Source organism: Canis aureus, chromosome 13 (genome assembly GCF_053574225.1).
Source record: "Canis aureus isolate CA01 chromosome 13, VMU_Caureus_v.1.0, whole genome shotgun sequence".
NCBI lineage: Eukaryota > Metazoa > Chordata > Mammalia > Carnivora > Canidae > Canis > Canis aureus.
Window position 1 is genome coordinate 41,864,078 of NC_135623.1, and position 18,100 is coordinate 41,882,177.

General features: G+C 42.8%; 1 protein-coding gene across 1 annotated transcript in view; it reads right to left on the bottom strand.

The window, feature by feature from the left end:
- Positions 1 to 18,100, bottom strand: part of LOC144282345 (uncharacterized) — a 119,318-nt gene that overhangs the window by 69,503 nt on the left and 31,715 nt on the right. The window contains exons 6-7 of the mRNA XM_077845877.1: positions 16,010 to 16,126; positions 10,238 to 10,499 (exon numbers count right to left, since the gene is read on the bottom strand). Of these exons, the coding sequence (XP_077702003.1) occupies positions 10,238 to 10,499; positions 16,010 to 16,126 (379 nt within the window). The remainder of the gene's footprint in view (positions 1 to 10,237; positions 10,500 to 16,009; positions 16,127 to 18,100) is intronic.

Sequence of the window (18,100 nt, forward strand, 5' to 3'; positions counted from 1 at the left end):
AAACCCTTTACGTCTACACACACACACCACCATCACTAATCAAAAGCTTAAACGTCAGCTCCATACCCATGTTTGAGTGTAACTCCCTCTCCTCAAAATAAGAACTTCATATTTTTTGGTTTAGCAATAGTTTTTAAATACTTTTCTTTTCTAATTTAAACATACATTCTGGGATGCCTGGGTGGCTCACCAGTTAAGTGCCTGCCTTCGGCCCAGGGGGTGATCCTGGAGTCCCGGGATCGAGTCCCACATCGGGCTCCCTGCATGGGGTCTGCTTCTCCCTCTGCCTGTGTCTCTACCTCTCCCTCTCTCTCTCTCTCTCTCTCTGTGTCTCTCATAAATAAATAAATTAAAAATCTTAAAAACAACAACAACAACAACAACAACAACATACATTCTTATTTGAACATACCATTTCTCATTTGGACAATTAGTCTCACATCAACCCTGTGAGCAACAGGTAAAGATTGCATTTACTTAAATCTAGCCATTAAATCCAGGCCCTGTTGATATGTTAACTCATCCCACCCTCACAACATCCCAACAGTAGCTGTAGGTGATTTTTCTCCCCAGTTTGTGGATGAGGAAACTGAGGTAAGTCACAAAAATAAGGCATAGACCTAGGATTCGAACTTAGGTTTCTGACCCCAAAGCTTATGTTCTCACTTCATCAAAAATTTGATCACTGCTCTGTCTCATTTTATTTATTTATTCATGGGAGACACACAGAGAGAGGCAGAGAGAGAAGCAGGCTCCATGCAGGGAGCCCAACGTGGGACTCTACCCGGGGACTCCAGGATCATGCCCTGGGGCCCAAGGCAGGCACTAAACCGCTGAGCCACCCAGGGATCCCCGCAACTTTTTTTTTAAACTAAACTCTACCCCCAACATGGGGCTCGAAATCACAATCCCAAGATCAGGAGTTGCCCACTCCAGGGGCACTTGGGTGGTACACTTAAGGGTCTAACTCTTGGTTTCAACTCAGTTCGTGATCTCAGGATCATGACTTCAGGGTCATGAGATCGAGCTCCACATTGAGCTCCATGCTTAAGACTCTCCCTCTCCCTCTGCCCCTCCCCACCACTCTCTCTTTCTCTTTCAAATAAATAAGTAAATCTTTAAAAAAAAGTTGCCCATTCCACCAGCCGAGCCAGTGAGGCACCCTGTGCATGCAGCCTTATAGGATTAGCCTCCTAGCCAGAAGAGCCTACATTCTAAGTCCTCAGAGTCAAACCAGACATGCTTAAACCAACTGTTTCTATAGATTTTTCTTAGTTTTCACATACTTGAAGTTAACTTTAAAGGTTTCAAAGCCATGTCTTAATGAAGGAGGTGCTAGACTTGGAAAGAAAACAGAATGAAATTTTCAGTTCTTTCCAATTGCCTCATTAGTTGGTTTTTGTCAGGTTAATTCTTTTCTTAAACTTTACACAGTATTTTTTTTTTCCTTAGAGGAGAAATAGGAGCCTATAAAAATGGCTGTAAGTAGTTATGTCTCTGTGGCCCATCTTTCATGGCTCCTCCTGGGTCAGGTGTTAAGACTGAGCTGTTTGTACACTTCTCCCTGTGTGAAGCTTCAGTTCCTCAATTCTCCTTGCCAGTCTCTATATTAACTGGGTAGGGAAATGCAGTGACCGTGTAATTTACTTGGAAGCATAAAGAGCAATTTCATTCTCAATATTTTACCCAAGAAGAGCCCTGACGGAAGGTTACACAGCTTTCCCAACTAGAAGCACCATACAGAGGAAGCAAATTTTCAAGGTCATTCAACTCCCAACAGCTCTGCTTCTCTGTTCATATTACCCACTAGAATCTGGACATGAACATACAAAGACTTTTTGAAAACTGCAACTCATGGCTACCCATGTGATCTCTGGGTGTATTTTGCATGTGGTTGGACAAGTGATTGAAGTTAGGCCAATCAGACTTTATCTCTCATGGACTGCAGGTGCAAGGCAGGCTGAGAGGGACCCCACTAAGAGCTGGTGCCATCCGGTGGTGGTGCGTGTGACCCCGGCTGCCCTGCTTCATAAGGCCACCAGCTGTGGTCTTACAAAGGAACTAATAAATTCTTTTTTTAAGATTTTATTTACTTCTTAATGAGAGGCACAGAGAGAGAAAGAGAGGCAGAGACACAGGCAGAGGGTGAAGCAGGCTCCATGCAGGGAGCCCGACGTGGGACTCGATCCCGGGTCTCCAGGATCAGGCCCTGGGCGGAAGGCGGCGCTAAACCACTGAGCCACCCGGGCTGCCCTACAAAGGAGCTAATAGAGTCTGTCTTTGATTCTGTGGCTCACCCTAAATCTTTCCAAAACCACTCCCCTGCCCCCTTATATTAGTCAGAATGGGTGTCTGCTGCTTGTGACCAAAGATCCTTAATTGATTAAGAAACAAAATATATGTCTTCATGACCATAAAATAGAGCGAAGGATAAAACTACAAAAACATAAATCTCTTTCACTGTCACTACCTTTTGTTATTCACTGTATTTATGATTAGAAGGTACATTTAGAGGGATGCCTGGGTGACTCAGTGGTTGAGTGTCTGCCTTTGGCCCAGGGTGTGATCTCGGGGTCCTGGGATTAAGTCCTACATTGGGCTCCCCACTGGGAGCCTGCTTCTCTCTCTCCCTATGTCTCTGCCTCTCTCTCTGTGCCTCTCATGAATAAATAAATAAAATCTTAAATAAAAAAAAGAAGAGAAGGTACATTTAGAAATTCAGAAGGAAGGGAAGCCTTTGAAATTTGATACAGAATAATCAATGTAGGAACATTAGCTGGCTGAACCCAATAGTTTTCTAGTTTGTGTTCTTAGGATAGCTCTATATGAAACCCAATTCACAGCTTCTACAGCAAAAACAATTTTTATGACCCGTAACCTTGACCTCTTACTACATTCTTTCTTTCTTGGTATTTTTTTTAGGGTGGCAAGGGGAAGAGGTCCTTTTAAAAAAACTGTATGAACATTATGTCTCCATTTTAAATGTACAATTCAATGGTTTTTAGTATATTTACAAGGTTGTACAACCCTTACCACTATCTAATTCCAGAACATTCTCATTCTCCTAAACGGAAGCCCACACCAACAGGGAGTCACCCCTCATTTCCTTTCCATCTATCTCTGGAAATTGCTAATCTAGTTTCTGTCTCAAGGATCTGGCTGTTCTGGACATTTCTTTTTTTTTTTTTTAATTTTTATTTATTTATGATAGTCACAGAGAGAGAGAGAGAGGCGCAGAGACACAGGCAGAGGGAGAAGCAGGCCCCATGCACCGGGAGCCCAATGTGGGATTCAATCCCGGATCTCCAGGATCACGCCCTGGGCCAAAGGCAGGCGCCAAACCGCTGCGCCACCCAGGGATCCCCTGTTCTGGACATTTCATATACACAAAACATGCAATATGTGGCCGCTCCTGTCTGGCTTCTTTCATTTAGCATGTTGTCATGGTTTATCCAAGAGGTCTTTTCAAACACTTAATCAGGACTTCATCAAATACAAATACATCTCAACAAAAATACTCTTGCCATATGTAGGGACCCACTGGGATCCTTTTAGATCCTATGAGGGTTTATAATTTTTTTTTTCCTATGAGGGTTTAAAATCAATTTTGAACTCTAATGATTTGTTGCGGTGGGGGGTGGCTGGGGAGAAGAGAAGGGAGGGAAGAAAGAGGAAAGGATGGGAAGGAACAAATGAATGAGTGAATTCATAGGAAACAGGCTCCCTAATTAAAACAAAACTCAGGGCAGCCCTAGTGGCCCAGCGGTTTGGCGCCGCCTGCAGCCGGAGGCGTGATCCTGGAGACCTGGGATTGAGTCCCGCATCGGGCTCCCTGCATGGAGCCTGCTTTTCCCTCTGCCTGTGTCTCTGCCTCTGTCTCTGTGTGTGTGTGTCTCTATGAATAAATAAATAAAATCTTTAAAAAAATAAAAATAAAAATAAAACAAAACCCAGAATCTTTTAAGCAGCATGAGGGGGGCCATCCTTCGCTGCTGTCCCTCTGTCTTGCTATCACTCTTTTTCCTCGCTTACTATATAGTGTTGGACACATAGTAGGCACTCAGTATTTTGTGCCAAGAAGGAACGAAGGAGGTTTCGTGTGAGATGAGACTCTTTAGGTGGAGAGAAGGCAGGTGACTAAGTAGCCCGGGTTCTGTTCCCTAGAGTTTTCCTAGGATTATGGGCAACATCACTGGCATCACCTTGCCGGCCTCTGAGGCATGCCATTCCCCCTCCAGCATTCCAGCCCAAGCAGAGTCGCTGCTCTGGGTCCCCTGCCTCCTTCCTCTCTCACCCAGATTGCCCCAAAGGCTCCCTAAAAGTTCTCCCTGCCCACAGTTTTGTCTCCCTCCAATTCGTTATCTTATCATATTGATATTATCATATCAGTATTGATATATTATCATTATATATCAGACTGACAGTGATCTTTCTAAACCATGGATATACACTCATGTCACTCACTACTTATAATACTTCAGTGCTCCTCATTCCTTATGATCAAGTTCATGTTTCTCCTCCTTCTGTACCCTTCCTCCTTCTCCGCCTCTTCTTTTTCCCCCATCCTCACCCTCCACCTCTCTCTCCTCCTCTTCTTCTCCCTCCTCATCCTGTCTCTCCTCTACTTTTCCTTCCTCACCCTCTCCGTTCCCTCTTTTTCTCTCTCCCCCTCCTCTACATCTCCTCTTTCCCCTCATGACTCACAAGGCCTAGCATGATCTGGTCTAGTCTCATCTTTTGCAACTATCCTCATGCCTTCTCCACCATACATTTTATGATCCAGATGGATTTTGTCTTGGACATGTTGACTCTGAGCTACCTAAAACACCCCTAAGTGGGGCAGTCCAGGAGGCATATGGGTCTATGGGTCCAAGGCTCGGGTGAGTAGCTGGGACCCAGGCTGGAGATTTGTGTGTCACTAGCACACAGAGACAGTTGCTGACTCTGTGGAAAAGAGTATGGGAGTTTGGAGAGGACTCACAGGAGAACACTAAAAAATGCCAGCATTCCCAGAGGGGACCTCAACCAGAAATGCTCTCTGAAATACCTTGACTCCTTCATGATCCAGATCAAAGGAACTGGTTTTCCTATTTGCAGTTCATCCTTCCCCATTCTGTTTCTTTGGTGAGGAGACAAAATTCTAAATCCTATGCCCTCTGATTCAACAACGGCTACCTATTATTATTGAAACAAGGCCTAGCAGTTCAATAACAAACCAGGGTATTTGACAGGACAGACCCTCGGCAAGCCAGTACCTCTTAGGTTTGAGAAATAAGATTAGGCCCCCTAGTGGGACACCCAGGTGGCTCAGTGGTTGAGCATCTGCCTTTGGCTCAGGGCATGATCCCAGAATTCCGGATCCAGTCCCGCATGGGGCTCCCTACAGGGAGCCTACTTCTCCCTCAGCCTATGTCTCTGCCTCTCACTGTGTCTCTCATTAATAAATAAATAAAATCTTTAACAACAACAACAAAAAAGATTAGGCACCCTAGTTACTCTGACCAGGTGGTGGCACAGATCCTCAAGTGATCCCCATCTCTGTCCCCCATCAAAGCCTCATCCCTGACAGATCACAACCCCCTGCCTGTTTGGCCCCAACTTATTCTAATCATTGCCTAGAGTGCCCTACTGCTGCCACTTTTTTCTCCTCTTATTGAAGTAGAGTTGACATAAAATGTTATATTAGGTGTACGGCAGTGATTGAACACATCTGTACATATGCGATGCTCACTAAGGTGAATATAGTCCCCATACAATATTATCACAGTATGATCGACAATATTCCCTGTGCTGTACTTTTCTCTTTTTTTAAGATTTTATTTATTTATTCATGAGAGACAGAGAGAGAGAGAGAGAGAGAGAGAGAGAGAGGGGCAGAGACACAGGCAGAGGGAGAAGCAGGCTCCATGCAGGGAGCCCGATGTGGGACTCGGCCCCGGGTCTCCAGGATCAGGCCCTGGGCTGAAGGCAGCGCTAAACCGCGGAGCCACCCGGGCTGCCCTGTGTGCTGTACTTTTCATCCCCTTGACGTGTGTATTGCATAACTGGAAGTTTGTTAGTGTTGCCTCTTATGGGGGCCCAGGCCTGAGGAAGGACGAGAAAGGCAAGGAGGGATCAGGGGAGGGAGAGGGCCATTACATCATCTCCAGCTCTTGCCTGCAGTGCCCTCCTGTCAGAAGCCTAGATGATCTGTTATTTGGAATATTAGATCTCTGGAATGCTAAGAGCTGTACCACAAGAAGATTCTGCTGCTTAGTGATATGGAATGTGAACGAAATTACTTTGAACAAAATTAAAGAGGTCTCTTTAAAAAAAAAAAAGGAAGAAAAAAGATTATGAATATATACAGATGAGCTACAATCAGGTTTATTCGTATTCTATAGTGGGGTTTCTCAGGCTGTTCACTCAGAAGGGCAAAGAGCTTTCTGGGGACATAGATTCATGGTAGTGGTTTCAAGGCCGGTGGACTTGGACTTGCATGCTTGGAATCATTAACATTTGTAATAGGAAACTGTGATAGTTAAAATGGTATTTGTTGTACTTAAAGTGATAAACTATATTTGTATAAGAGATTGATTTTTTACCCACTGAACTTGTGATAATTGGCTTCACCGACTTTACTCTGGAGCTTCTCTAGGCTCTAATTGGTGTCTGAATTCTCTCTAAGTCCAAAAGCGCCTGGACGTTTTGTCTGGACTTCTTCCTACAGGCTTGTATTTTAACAAACCTGGCGACTCTAACATTTATTTCTGAAAAGCATAGAAAATGTCATTTTTCTCTATCACTTGTCCAAGAAATATATCCTTTCTACAAGTGTTAGTTCAAGTGTCAGGTGGGACACTAGCTGAAATGCCAGTAGGGCTTTGTCCTCAGATACGCAGTTTTCTGATGACTGTTAGATTTTGGAGGATACCTGGAGATTATCCAATCCAGTGCCGCCTCGATATAGAGATTAAGAAATTGAGGACCAGGGATCCCTGGGTGGTGCAGCGCTTTGGCGCCTGCCTTTGGCCCAGGGCGCGATCCTGGAGACCCGGGATCGAATCCCACGTCAGGGCTCCCGGTGCATGGACCCTGCTTCTCCCTCTGCCTGTGTCTCTGCCTCTCTCTCTCTCTCTCTGTGACTATCATAAATAAATAAAAATTAAAAAAAAAAAAAGAAATTGAGGACCAGAAAGGTGAATTATCTGAGGTTACCAACAAGTCAGAGACAGACCAAAGCTACAATCAAAGGTTTGCTGCTTTTCCTACACTGTCTCTCCTTTTTTCTCTTTACTGTGGTAAAATATTCTTTAAAAAATTTATTGCTTTAGCTGGGGTTTTTTAAAAAGATTTTATGTATTTATTCAGGAGAGACACACAGAGAGAGAATGAGAGGCAGAGACACAGGCAGTAAGAGAAGCAGGCTCCATGCAGGCCTGATGTGGGTCTCAATCTCAGGTCTCCAGGATCACACCCTGGGCTGAAGGCAGGCGCTAAACCACAGAGCCACCCAGGGATCCCACTTTAGGTGTTTTTAAGCATACAGTTCAGTGGCATTAAGGACATTCACATTGTTGTGCAGCCATCACCACCAGCCATCTCCAGAACCTTCCATCATCCTGAACAAACTCTGTACCCAGTAAGCAATAAATCCCCTTTCTCCTGTCTGCCAAGCCCCAGGAAACCACGGTTCTTCTTTCTGTCTCTATGTATTTGGCTATTCTAGGTACCTCGTCAAATATCTGTCCTTTTGTGTCCCACTTATTTCACTTAGCGTCATGTCTTCAGGGTTTATCCAAGTCACAGCTTGTATCAGAATCATCACACAGCGCAGACCGTATACCACGTATTACGACATGGCACACATTATTCTTTTTTTTTTTTTAAGGTAGAACATTTCACTGCATGCGTATACCACATTTGGTTTATCTTTTCATCCATCAATGGTTGTTTGGGATTTTTCACATTTTGGCTATTGTGAATAATGCTCCCCTGAAACAAATATCTGTTGAAGTCCCTGCTTCCAATTATTCTATGTTTAATTTTTTTGAGAAACCACCATACTGTTTCCCACAGCAGCTGCATCAATTTACACCTCCTCTCTTTATCTTTTCATGTGCAATAGAAAGATTATCGGATTGGAAGCTGCCAACCCAACCACAGGGTTGATGAGCTGTGTGATATTGGATAAGCCACTCCACCACTTAAACTCAGCTTCCCTAGTCAGGAAGAGATAAAATGACCTTTGGTATGCCAACTTCACAGAATTGTTATAAGAATTCAACCAAATGAGATATACAGAACGGTTTATAAATGAAAACATTACTTATTAAAAGTTACCATTAGTCATTTGTACTAAATTTGAGTCCAATCCAATGTCTAAGGGGAATACCATAAACTATTAGGAAGGAAGGGGCTCATTAAAGAAATTTAATATCCAACAAAGACTTTGATCTGAAGGCCTTTTTTTCCTAAAAGCTAGGCGGTCTGCCCTAAACAGAGAGCCGGTGGCTGGGTGCAAGGAAGCAATCACAGCCAGCTTGGGAGAAGCTGAGGAAGGGGCAAATCAGCGTGTCACCACACAGCCATCGGTCTGTCAGCTGTTTCAGTTTGAAGCTCTGCCATTCAGTGTTTTATTAGAGGCATTTAGAATTGTGTTTATAATTTTCTATAAACACATCATTCCTCGGACAATGTGGCTTATTCCCTCTGATTGATAATAAGAGTTGCTGAAATACATCCAACAAATTTTTTTTTGTCTGAAGTTAAATCACTGGCTTCGTTTTACTTATACAGATTATACAGTGGGCTCCCAAACAGAAAATGAAAGCTATCTACTGCCTTTTGGAAACAGTTAGGGATGTCCTTTGGATTCTTGGATTCTAAATATTAAATGTACTCTTTCATCACAAATTGTCCTTACAAACACTGACTTTGTAACCTCTGTAAAGGATACAATAAAATTAAGAAGAGTGGGGTCCTACCCCTCATGTGATCAAAGTCAGAATCAAGATCTCAAGAAATGGATACAATGTTGCTAAACTTTATAACTAACGACAGAATTATTTTCACTCTTTATGTACACATACTGATGGTACTGTACATAGAGGGCATCCACTTGAAAGATATATTTTCTTTGGCCAATTCTTTCTTGTGCCCATCTTAAATAGTATCCCATTTTTAAAGAACATTAAAGGCCTAGTATATTTTTTTCTATGATGTGATGCCAAGTTCTTTGACTATTAAACAGACAAGGTGATTGGGCCTAGAGCATACCTGGTCATTTTGCCCAGGAAAGGGACTCCCCTCTTTGGCTCCAAAGTCCTATGGTAAGGACAGAGACACAAAATCAGTGATTCCTGATTCTGGTGCTAAGGAGTAGGGAGGAGACAGCCAGGATCCTAAGAGTAAGGCAAAACTGAAGAACAGTGAAAGAGGGTAAATCCTGGGCAGGAAAATAATTGCCAAGAGAAATGGGACCAGAGAATAGAAAGAAGGCACCCACTCAAGGTAGCAATTTCTTCTGAGTTGTCCCTTCAAAAATTATACTCTAGCCTCTGAAAACGTGAGCTCACTTCTTTGCAAAGGTCTGCCTTCCCACATTAGACAGCTCTAATGTCTCTCTCACTACTTTTCCCCCTTTGCTCGTTTGTTTTGTTTCTTGAGTTCCATGTATGAGGGAGATCATATGGTATTTGTCTCTCTGACTTATTTCACTGAGCATTATACTCTCTAGTTCCATCTATGTTGTTGTGAGACAGCTCTATTTTTTAAATTTTCTTCTTTAAAATAATTTAGTATTCAGCAACAAGAGAGATATTAAATAATAAATCATGGTACAGGCTTATATTGGAATATTATTCAGCCAACATAAATGATGCTGCTGTAAAAGAATATAGAAATAATACTTAATGATTTAGGGAAATTATTATAATATATTGTTATATGTACCTTAAGACCCCAGTTTGGAGCATGTGTGTGTGTGTGTGTGTGTGTGTGTGTGTGTGTGTGTGTGTGTAGACACTGGAAAGATATACATTGAACCATTAATGGTATTTATTTCTGGGTAGCAGAAGCATGGATGATTTTTATCTTCTCCTTTAGGCTTTTACATTTTAAAAAAAATGGGTTTTGCTACTAGAGCCCTCCTCTCAAACTATCGATGGTGCTGGCTTTTCACAGAGCAACCACATAAGCCTCCAAAGACCTTCATTAGAGAATGAAGAAAGTAGAAGAAATTGGAGGAAGAATGCACCTTGTGCACATGTCTGCAGAGATAAACAGAGGAGGTGTTCCTGGAGCCTGCAGGTGCACACGCCTCTAACCCATTCTCTATTTCCATTGTGTCTTGCTGGTGAAGCAGAGAGACATGCTGGGACACTCTGCAGGTTGGCTTTGTGTCCCAAGAAAATCCATTCTGCTCTGGTGAGTCCCAGAAAGTCCTCAACCTCCCCTGCTGGGAGCCACCTCTCATAAATCCTTTTATTCTTTCTCCTGGATGAACCAGTAGGCCCCTGCTGGGTAGAGAATAGCAAAACACAGATAAAATGTCCTTAATATGCACATGAAGAGAATATCATAGTGCTTACAACTTGTCCTAAGTAGGCCCATTGCTGTCTAGGTGTGATAGATAAGGCCAGAAGGCCTCTAAATGTCCAAAGAGCAGAGACAAGGGAAGTCGCTTACAGCTCAAGAGTGTCATATTCTGGCTTCTATGGCCCTTTGTTCTGTGTGGCTCAATGTCGGTGTGAGCCCTAGAGAGTGAGAGCCTAATCTTCTTGGCAGTCAGACAACCTGTTTGGATTTCTAACCCACACTTGAAGGTCTCAGAACTCCGGCAGAACTCCCTAAGAAAATATGACTGCAGTTTTAGAATATTTTTAAATATCAAAAAAAAAAAAAAAAAAAAGAAACCCAAAGCTTTTGTTAAGTGTAATGAAATATAAGTGCTAACTTATCAGCACAAATAGATCAGACCAAACAATATCAAATAAAGCAAAGGAGAAAACAACAACAACCCTTTAGTGCTAAAAAAAAACTTCTGTGATGTAATTTCTTTAAAAAGAAAAAAAAAGATTTTATTTATTTATTCATGACAGAGAAAGAGAGACAGAGACACAGGCAGAGGGAGGAGCAGGCTCCATGCAGGGAGTCTGACATGGGACTCGATCCTGGGACTCCAGGATCACACCCTGGGCCAAAGGCAGGCACTTAAACCGCTGAGCCACCCAGGCTGCCCCTGTGGTGTAATTTCTTAAATTGATAAATCTATTTTAGTTTTTCAAACTGATTTTAAAAGGGTTTGGAGCACAGTATCACATTAACATGACTTTTTTGCTCACTGAAGAGTCCCAATATTTTAAATCATCGTCCTTTCCATCTCAGGGAGGGGGAAGAGGTAGAGAACAAAAAATTGCTGAAACCAACCCTCTTAGCATCTTGAAGCAAACACTCAACTCATTTTGTTTTGTCCTTTAAAGTGGGAATATGGATGGTTCCATCCTTCCTTCCCATCCTCTTGCATTATATAACTATCCTTTCTCCTGATCACATCAAATTGTACTACAGTATTTGTTCTGCTTCTCTATTTCTCCTCCTGAAGACAGGGATCACGTCAAAACAGATGGAACCATGTAAAACTGTGCCCTGGCAAGTTGGAAATGATACTCCACGGACAGTCTTGTCCCTCTTCAGAGCCTGGGTAATGCACATCCCATATGCTAGCACATATGTGTAAGAGTGAGCACCTTGGGTAAAGAATCAATCCATCCCACGGCATCTGGATAAAGAGCTGAAATGAGTTTTCACAATGTTATTTGGAGGCTTTTTGCCTTCGTTACAGTATGAAGAAAACACATGTTAACTTCTTATGGACAATCAGATCCGCCCTCTATGCCACTTTGCCCACAGAAACCCAGCCCGATGTGGTAACAGGAACAATTCTACACCTCACATTTTCCCTTGAAAAATGAAGAGAGCAGACTGACTCTGCCACACTCTGAGAAGAAAGGCAGAGCTATTCTCCAAGGCCCTCAGAAAGCCATCTGGCTGCAATCTTTCCCGGAGTTTTCTGGCCCAGAGACAAAGCACATTTAAACCAGATGGATCAACACTGTCACCCAGTGGACAGACGGCTCAGCGGGCTGAGGCTATGCCTTGCTCTTGGCTGGGCAGCCAGCCTTAGGTGATCTCGCTATTCTCTTACAAGGAACTGGGAGGATCTCATGACAAGACTTGGATTTGGGCGTCACGGATGAGGGCAACTTAAGGAAGACACACATTTTCATTGTGCCCATGCTTCTTTTTTTTTTTTTTTTTTTTTAACCACCAGTAAATTTATAGGAAGCATAGACTATAACCAACCAAGCAAGTCTGCCAAGACTCACAGGATCAAATGAACTTGCAGAAGCAGGGAGGTATCTGATCACCTGCCAGGTACTGTGAGAAGATTTCCCTACCAGAGAATAAGACTTATTGTTCATTGTTCATAATGACAGTGGATGTGTATTTTGAAAACTAAAAATAGATTTTTTTGTGTGTATATGTGGATTGAAACTTGAGGTTATTTACTAGAGTGATATCAGTAGATGAACTATTCTTGCTATCTCAGTTTTGTATATATCTCAAAAGATATGCAGGATGCAGCCTCTGCCCCATCTCATTTCCCCTAAGTCTCTCTGGTCTTTTTAAGATTATTATTTTAGAGAGAGAGAGAGGGAAAAAGAGAGAGAGAGAGAGAGAGCATGCACTGCAAGTGTGGGTGGGGTGGGGGATTGGCAGAGTGGGGTGGGGGATTGGCAGAGGGAAAGAGACAGAGTCTCAAGCAGACTCTCTACTGAGCACGGACCCCAGAACCCAATGAGGGGCTCAAATTCATGATCCCAAGACCACAACCTGAGCCAAAACCACGACCTGAGCTGAAATCAAGAGTCAGCTGCTGGGCAGCCCGGGTGGCTCAGCAGTTTAGCGCCACCTTCGGCCTAGGGTGTGATCCTGGAGACCCAGGATCAAGTCCCATGTTGGGCTCCCTGCATGGAGCCTGTGTCTCTGCCGCTCTGTCTCTCATAAATAAATAAATCTTTAAAAAGAGTCAGATGCTTAACTGACTGTGCCACCCAGGTGCCCTGAAGTCTCTTTAGTCTGAACTGTCATTTGACATTTGCAACAAATCGGCTTAGTTTTCATATTAAGGTGAGAGGCTCTTTGCCTGAAGCCTTTCTTGCTAAATGTACCCTTAAATTAATTTCTTCTCCCCAGCTGGAACTCATCAACAAACTGAAAGCATTCATCTGGTATCACTTTACACTCCTGAAGTAGTGGGAGCTCAGACTTCACCTCGTAGGAGCTTTTGTAGCATCTTGATTAAAAGTAAAGTCTCTGCCTCTCTCTCTCTCTCTCTGTGACTATCATAAATAAATAAAAAATTTAAAAAAAGATATAAAAAAAAGTAAAGTCTCTTGTTTATTGGAGGGAAATCTGAGTTTGAATCCTCACCCCACCACTTGCTAGGTAGCTCTTTGGCCTTGGATGGGTTACTTAATTTCCCTAAGCTTTAGTTTCCATCTCTGTTGTCAGGGATAATATTAGCACCTACCCCCTCTGAGGTTAATCCCTGCTATGTGGATTTAGGTAGGAATATACAATGAATAACAGCAAAGTGCCTGGGCACGTTGTAAAAGTTCAATTAGTGTTAGTATTATCATAATTATTACAATGACAACAGTCACTCATTATTCCTAAAATGCAATGTCTATCTCTAGACTAGCAGATGAGACCATGATTTTTTTTAGCTAGAAGGACCCTGAGAGATCATCCAGTCATTACTCCTCATTAAAATTATCCAGGGAAGCTTTTATTTATTTTTTATTTTTAAAAAAGGTTTATTTATTTGAGAGAGAGAGAGAGAATGAGTGAGCGAGCATGGGGAGGGACAGAGAGAAACTTTAGCAGACTCCATGCTAGCACAGAGCGGGATGTGGGGCTTGATCTCATAACTGAGATCATGACCTGAGCCAAAGCCAAGAGTTGGACACTCAGTGGACTGAGCCACCCAGGGGCCCTTCAGGGAAGTTTTTAAAAAACAATGAAATCTCAAATATCCCAGATAAAAGAATGCTTATTTTATGAATTCTTTTAGATGAATTCTAGAAAAGACAAACCTAATCTATAGCAGCAGAAAGCAAATCAGTGATTGCCTGGGGACGAAGTCTGAGGGAAAGAACTGAAGGGAACTTTCTGGGGGTGGTGGCAACATTTGATTGCACAAGCAGTTACAAGAGTATGCACGTTTGTCAAAAGTTTTTGAAACTGTACAATAAAGTGAGTGTATTGTATGTAAAATGTTTCATAATGAAGTTGATGTAAAGCTAATGCTGAATCTCATCTGCAGGAATTAAGATTTACCTGTTTTAGGATGAGGCTCAGAAATCATTTATTCATGAAGCTAAGGCAGGAGCCAGTGGTAAGAGCCCCTGACCTAATCCAGTCCTCTCCGCCTCCAGATGAGATCAGCCCAAACGCATACAGTTGGTTATAAAGGAAGGGCCAGGACTAAAAATCAGGTTTCTAGGGGCACTTGGGTGGTGAGGTGAGTTAAGCATCAGACTCAGACTCTTGATTTTGACTCAGGTCTTGATCTCAGAGTTGTAAGATCGAGCCCTGCCTCAGGCTCCACGCAGGGCATGACACCTGCTTGAGATTCTCTCTCTGCTCCTTCCTCTGCCCCCATTCCGCCTGCTGGTCCCCGGTCACCAAGCCTGCTCTCTCTCTCTCTCTCTCTCTCTCTCTCAAACTAATGAACAAACAGCAAAGCCAGGTCTCCAGATTCCTTGTGCTCCCAGCCTTTACCTTTTTTACCCATAATAATAACATCCCTTCTCCCTGGAACTTCCCTCTCCTTTTTACCTCTCTGTATGAAAACCACTTCTGCATTCAGCTCACATCTCATACCTCTCAGGAAGCCACAGACTGCACCCCTCTACCCTTGAACTAGTTGTTCCATGGCAGAAGGGACTGTGGCTCTTTTTTTTTTTTTTTTTTTTGCATCCTCAGAACCAATATTGTACTTGGCACAGAGCAGACATTCGATATACATTTGCTGAATTGAAAAATTGGTGGAAGGGAATTAACATTCAATACTTATCCACCATGTGCCAGGAATTGAAACGAGCACTTCATGCCCATGATCTCACTGAATTTTTACAATTTTATAAATTGGTTATCATTTTCCCTTTTTGCAAGGGAGCAAATAGGCTCAGAAAGGCTTAGTAATTTGCCCAAGGTCACACAGCAAGCAAATAGTAGAACCAAGGTCTGCCGATTTTCAAAGTTTATGCTTTCTCTACCATACCAGGCTGTCTCAATCACAGATGTTATTCTATTGAGTCTTAAAATATGGCTATTATGGGGCAGCCCTGGTGGCGCAGTGGTTTAGCGCTGCCTGCAGCCCAGGGTATGGTCCTGGAGACCTGGGAGTCCCACGTCGGGCTCCCTGCATGGAGCCTGCTTCTCCCTCTCCTGTGTCTCTGCCTCTCTCTCTCTCTCTCTCTGAATAAATAAATAAATCTTTAAAAATATATATGGGTATTATGTATCCTATCTCCTCAATTAGGTTTATAAGCTTTTTAAATGCAAGAATTAAATTTTAGCATTTATAATCCCATATTAACTTATAAGGCCAATGATTTGATCACCTCAGTGTTAACAGTATTCAATTTTTAACTTCACTAGAGCCATTGTAATGATAATCCAACAGTTAGAAGAATATCCACAGCTATAACCTGCCTGTATAAAAAGACCCATAAAAAAAATAAATAAATAAAAATAAAAATAAAAATAAATAAAAAGACCCATAGTCAAGGGGGTACCACAGAAGGTTGTGATTCAAATTTACCTGTTTCTTCATTCTCTCCTTTCTCTTGTTCACCCTATAAATAATCTCTAAGTCATGCAAGCATCATCCACAACATCATTTACATATACAACATAGTAGGTTGATTAAAGCATTCATGTATCTCAAAGCACATACCAAAAATATTCCTGGAATGACATTGTGCCTTTGAACCAGAAGTGGACAACTGCCGCCAGTAAATTTACATGCAGAGGCGATGTTGTATTTGAGCATTCGAAAGGGATCTGAACAACTCTAAAAAAGCAAAAAGTTGTAAAGACATTAAATCCCGGGTAACAAATCCCTTGCTCCATTCAGCATTGTTGCGTCTTTGAACCAAAAATTCTAGACTCTATTCCTACCAATCCATTAGGAACGCCTTCTTCATATACTTATCAAAGACCTCTGTGTTGCCAAAGCCAGCGGACATTTTCATGTTTCTTCTATTTCTTGACCTCTTTTTTTTTTTTTTTTTTTTATTTATGATAGGCACACAGTGAGAGAGAGAGAGAGGCAGAGACACAGGCAGAGGGAGAAGCAGGCTCCATGCACCGGATGCCCGACGTGGGATTCGATCCCGGGTCTCCAGGATCACGCCCTGGGCCAAAGGCAGGCGCCAAACTGCTGCGCCACCCAGGGATCCCGACCTCTTTTTTTTTAAAGACTTTATTTATTTTAAAGATTTTATTTATTTATTCATGAGAGACACACAGAGAGAGAGGCAGAGACACAGGCAGAGGGAGAAGCAGGCTCCATGCAGGGAGCCCAATGTGGGACTCAATCCCAGGTCTCCAGGATCAGGCCTTAGGCTGAAGCTGGCGCTAAATTGCTGAGCCACCTGGGCTGAGCCTATTTGCTCCCTCGCAAAAAGGAAAAATGATGTCTACCAAATGTCTACCAAATGTCTTCCAAAGCTGGTGCTCTCCTCTGAATACCAGACTTGTGGCTTGAATTGCCTACTTTTCTATGTACATTTTTAAAAAGATTTTATTTATTTATTCATGAGAGACAGAGAGAGAGAGGCAAAGACACAGGCAGAGGGAGAAGCAGGCTCCTCAGCAAGGAGCCTGAGCTGAAGGCAGACGATTAACCGCTGAGCCACCCAGGTTCCCCTCCATGTATCCATTTTGATGACACTCAGGTACCTCCAACTCAACATGCCCAATATGAATTTTTCATCTTTCTCTTCTTTTTTTTTTTTTTTTTTTTTTTTTGTTGTTGTTGTTAAGTAAGATCTCTGCCCAGAGATCTTAAACTCATGACCGGAGATCAAGAGTACTGACTGAGCCAGCCAGGCACCCTTCTTCAAAGATTCTTATGGTGGATTCAAGATGCCCATAAGCTCTTTGCCATTCTACCTATCGAGATGGAGGTCTACTGCCACTACCCTTGAATCTGGGCTGGCCCTGTGATAGGCTTTGACCAAGAGTATTATACTGCATAACTTTTGAGGCCAGGCCTTAGGAGGTCTCCAGATTCCATTTTCAACTCTTAGAACATTCCTCAAAACATGGACACCACGTTGTGAAGAAAACAGAATAACCTTTAGAAAGGCCCTCATGAGGAACAGAGGCCCCTGGCTCCGAAATGTCAGCAATACTACCTGCCAGCCATATGAATGAGGCTATTCTTGAATCCTTCAGCTGTACTCAAACTACCCCAGCCAATGCTGTGTGAAGCACAGTCAGGTCATCCCTGCTAAGTCCTGAGCAGGTCATAAGCAAATACGTGATTGCTGTTCTAGGATTGTAAATTTGGGGTGGTATGTTATATGGTAATAGATAACGGACATTTCTTGTCCTCATCCTTCTGAATTCCTCATCTCAAAAAATAGTACTGCCCTTCTTCTCACTGTGCAAACGAGAAGCTGGGATATATATTTTTAAAATATTTTATTTATTTATTTGACAGAGAGTGAATGAGAGAGAGCATGAGCAGGAGAAGGAGCAGAAGGAGAGGAAGGAGACTTCCCACTGAGCGGGGAACCTAATGCAGAGCTCAATCCCAGAACCCTGGGATCATGACCTGAGGCGAAGGCAACGCATAACTGACTGAGCCACCCAGGCACCAGGCTGGGAGACATCTTAAATTCTTCCCTCAACATACCGTATCTTACAGAGTCTCGCTTCTAACTACTACTCAAACTCAGCATTCTTTTCTACTCCAATTGCCACTGCTGGACCAATTCTTACCTGGGTAAATGTGATACTAGGTCTCTCTGTCATTCCG